The sequence below is a fragment of the Mangifera indica genome, chromosome 10, assembly GCF_011075055.1.
Source record: "Mangifera indica cultivar Alphonso chromosome 10, CATAS_Mindica_2.1, whole genome shotgun sequence".
Lineage (NCBI taxonomy): Eukaryota > Viridiplantae > Streptophyta > Magnoliopsida > Sapindales > Anacardiaceae > Mangifera > Mangifera indica.
Genome location: NC_058146.1, coordinates 13,945,433 through 13,949,960, shown reverse-complemented (window position 1 = coordinate 13,949,960; position 4,528 = coordinate 13,945,433). Strand labels below are relative to the sequence as shown.

Genomic DNA, 4,528 nt, shown 5'->3' with positions numbered 1-4,528 from the left:
TGGGCAATCAAGTGAATCTTTTCAGAGTGCAAGATCCAAATCTCAAAAGGGTCAAAGACAGTTTAAATGACAAGAGTTAATGGGCAATAACACTTGGAATCAAGGGTCCTTGGGAAGCACACTATAAGTTGGCAAGGGTCAACACTCGCAATGTAACAGTTGTGGTAGATTTTATTCAAGACAATGCCAAAAAGAGGCATCGAGTTGTTATCATTATAGGTAGTTTGGTAATTTTAAATGAGATTGGCCTTTATTAGCTCAAGGTGGGAGTGTCACTCAAAGACTAGTCAAACAAATTTTTCAAGAGAATAGTGGTTGATATTAGAGACAACAATGACCTCAAACTGGGGAAGGGTCTACTATAGGTACTTAAAGGCAAACTAATGGTACTTATAGTAATAGTGATCAACATAAGGGACTAGGATGACCTTAGGCTCAAGCACTTGTTTTTGCTATGACAAAACAAGAAGCAAATGCCTCTCTAGAGGTGGTTACAAGTGTGTTGCTTATCTTTGAATGAGAGGCTTTCACTTTAATTGATTTTGGTTCTACTCATTCTTTTGTTTCATATGCATTTGCTAAGCATGCCAACAGAGTTAAAGCCCTTGGAATGTGAATTTGAGGTATCTATTCCTATGGTGGAGAATGTGTATAAGGGTTGCATAGTAAAAATGGGTACCCATGAGTTAGAGGTAAATCTAGTTCCTTTTAACATCCAAAATTTTGATGTGATTTTAGGTATGGATTGGCTAGCTTGTCACTGTGTTATAATAGATTATTTTCGCAAGGAAGCAACCTTAAGAAAGTCAGGGAAACCAAGAGTTTAGTTTATGCAGGAAACATCATATCATTCATTCTTGTGTTATCTCCACTAATGTTGCTAGACGATTTCTTTGAAAGGGATATCAAACTTATCTAATACATTTTGTGGACATTAGAGTTAGTGAATCAAGGATATGAGATATTTTATTGATTAAAGATTTCTCATATGTATTCCTGATAATCTACCAGGGCTGCCACTTGATAGAAAGATTAAATTCACAATATATTTGATTCTTGGTATAGCTCTCATATCATTGGCCCCTTATAGAATGGTTTATCTTATGCTAAAAGAATTAAAGGTACAATTGCAATACAGGTGGAAAAGAGATTTAACAAGCCTAGGGTTTTTCCATAGGGAGTTTCAATGTTGTTTGTTAAGAAGAAAAATGAAACTTTCAAATTATGCATTGATTATAGGCAATTGAACAAAGTGACACTTCGTAACAAGTATCCACTGCCTTGAATTTCATATTTGTTCAACAATTACAAAGTGCTTAAGTTTTCTCTCTAAGATAGACTTACGCTTAGAGTACCATCAACTAAAGATTAAAGAGTCAAATGTTTCATAAACTACTTTCAAAATTGGTTGTGAACATCATGAGTTATTGGAGATGCCCTTTGAATTAACTAATGCACCAGTAGTATTCATGGATTTGATGAACAAAGTCTTTCACTCTTTCTTGAGTAATTTGTAATGGCATTTATTGATGATATTAATATGAAAGTATCCCTTTAATTTTTAATTAATCACCATATTACTGATAACAAAAACCCCTTTTTTATTAAAATCTCTAACCTCTCCATTCATTGCATCAAATTCATATTCACAACAGCAACAAAAAATTTTTCATATAATTTTTTTACACCAAATCGATGTTTTTTTTTTGTTGCGTTCAACACTTCATCTTTGTTATTCTCCAAAAAGATGAATTTTTATTATTTTTTCCTTTGATTGTTTGTAACTTTGTCATTTTTGTAATTTTTTTAATATCTGATATATAGATAAATTTAAGACACCAATTTTCTATAAATCTTGTTGTATATTCATCTAGTGGTACAGTGATTGAATATGATGTATTAATTTTAATGATCAATTAAATATTTTACATATGAATTGTTATATTAATTTTAACTAGGAGATCCGTGAAAATATTAAAAGTATAATTGATATATCTATAATTTTAAAAACATATTATTAACAGTGTGTCATATTAAACCTATATATATACATTTTATATTTTTCTAGTATTCGAATTTTTTAACCTTTTTTATGAAATATTTTTTACCATTTGTCATATTATACTTATATAATTCTCATACCTTTTTTCCCCTTCCTGTATTTACTTCCTAGGTAATAAAGGAGAAAAAAGGGCGGAAAAGGAAGTTGGAGAGGAAAATGAAAAGTATAAAAGGAGTCAAAATTAATTTGTGTAAATATAGGTTTAAGTGATATTAATCACCATTTGACGGAGGAGAGACAAAATACTTTCTAAATTTAAATGGTGGGAAATTGCTTATTATCAAATTTTGGGTTGGAAATTTTTTTTGGCTGGTTGATTAATCTAATAATAGTCAATATGGTAATTTTAGATTTTGTTTAATTTTCTTGCCTAAATCTCTAAATTTGTAGTTAAATTTGCTAGTCTGTTTCCTTTCTAGCATTTGGTTGAGTATGACTCATGATAACAGCCATTAATGGTGTATATATACAATGTCTCTCTAGCTTTCTTCATAGCACAAAAAACCTAAAAACAATGAAGAAAACAACGACGTTGCTTTCTCCTATTTTTGTTCTTCTCTTGTTTCAATTTCTGAATCTGTCCCTCACATGGGGTGCTTCAGATTCAGTCTACCAAACTTTTCTCCAATGCCTAAAAAAGCAAACAAATTCCACAGACGACCTATCAAAGATACTCTACGCTCAAGCAAATCCCTCCTACACTTCAGTTTTACAGGCGTATATCCGAAACGCCCGTTTCAATGGCTCCCAAACGTTGAAGCCTTTGATCATCATTACTCCTTTACAAGAATCTCATGTCCAAGCCGCGGTGATTTGCTCCAAACAAGTTGGTTATCATCTTAAAATCCGCAGTGGCGGCCATGACTATGAGGGGATTTCGTATATTTCTGAAAGTCCGTTCTTTATTCTCGACATGTTTAATTTACGTTCAGTAGATGTTGACATGAAGGACGAGTCTGCATGGATCGGAGCTGGCGCTACTTTGGGTGAAGTTTATTTCAGGATTTGGGAGAAAAGTAAGGTGCACGGCTTTCCCGCCGGCGTCTGCCCCACTGTTGGCGTTGGTGGGCATTTGAGCGGCGGAGGTTACGGAAACATGCTGCGAAAGTATGGTTTGTCAACTGACAATGTTGTTGATGCTAAGATTGTTGACGTCAAGGGGAGAATTCTTGATCGTAAAGCGATGGGAGAGGATCTATTTTGGGCGCTTAGAGGCGGCGGTGGAGCGAGTTTTGGCGTTGTGTTATCGTATAAGATCAAGTTGGTTCCGGTTCCAGCGACGGTTACTGTTTTTAGAGTTGAAAGGTATTTGGAAGAGAAGGCAACGGATATGGTTTATCAATGGCAGCTGGTGGCGCCGACGACCGATAAGAATTTGTTCATGAGAATGCTTTTGCAGCCCATGACGAGAAACAAGGCAAAGACAATCAGAGCATCGGTTTTGGCATTGTATTTAGGAAAGGCGGATGACCTTGTGTCCCTTTTGGCTAAGGATTTTCCTGAACTGGGGCTGAAGAAAGAAAATTGTATGGAGATGAGTTGGATTGATTCGGTTCTGTGGTGGGCTAATTTCGACAATGGGACTAAACCGGATGCGTTGCTTGACAGAAATCTCAACAAGGCTGATTTCTTGAAGAGAAAATCAGATTATGTTCAGAAACCGATTACGAAAGTTTCCCTGAATTTGCTATGGAAAAAAATGATAGAATTGGGAAAAACTGGGTTGGTTTTCAATGCTTATGGTGGGAGAATGGATGAAATTCCTGCTTCAGAAACGGCCATGCCACACCGAGCTGGGAACTTGTTCAAAATTCAATACTCGGTGACTTGGAAAGAACCCAGTATTGAACTTGAAAAGAACTACACATCTCAGGCAAGAAGTCTTAACAGTTTCATGACTCCATTTGTGTCTAAAAATCCAAGAAGTGCATATTTGAACTATAGAGATGTTGATATTGGGATTAACCACCATGGTAAAGATAGTTCCAAGGAAGGTGAAGTCTATGGGTTGAAGTATTTCAATGGGAATTATGAGAGATTGGTGAAGGTGAAGACAATGTTTGATCCTGAAAACTTCTTCAGAAATGAGCAAAGCATCCCTCCTAAATCTGCCAAATAAGAAATAGTTAACAATTGTCAGTCGCCCTTACAGTTCCATGGAGAAATGTAAAACGTCCATAAACTTCACCTTATCAACATTCACAAATAAATCACATAAATTATTTATTTAATATCCCGATAATATCTTGCATTATTCTTCATTTAAGATGAAGGAGAAAGCTCTACTCCTGGATAAAGATTATTGATAAATATGGCAGCTTGGCACCCCTATAATAGATTTGTTGTATAGATTTATTAGGCAATGCGTTTAAAATGTTGTGAAACATAAAACAATATAATTAATATTATGGTTTTTATTTAGTAACTTCATTTTGTTATTTAATTTGCCCCTCGTCAACTAAATTC

At 34.7% G+C, this 4,528-nt stretch overlaps 1 protein-coding gene across 1 annotated transcript; it reads left to right on the top strand.

Annotated features, from left to right (window-relative positions):
- Positions 1 to 2,576: 2,576 nt before the first annotated feature.
- LOC123228264 (berberine bridge enzyme-like 21) lies at positions 2,577 to 4,323 on the top strand. The gene has a single exon (XM_044653611.1). It carries the CDS (start codon positions 2,577 to 2,579, stop codon positions 4,179 to 4,181), a length of 1,605 nt encoding a protein of 534 aa, XP_044509546.1. The 3' UTR covers positions 4,182 to 4,323.
- The last annotated feature ends 205 nt before the right edge of the window (positions 4,324 to 4,528 follow it).

Excerpts from the sequence above, each read along its gene's own strand:
- LOC123228264 (XM_044653611.1), top strand. The coding sequence starts at position 2,577 with ATGAAGAAAACAACGACGTTGCTTTCTCCTATTTTTGTTCTTCTCTTG.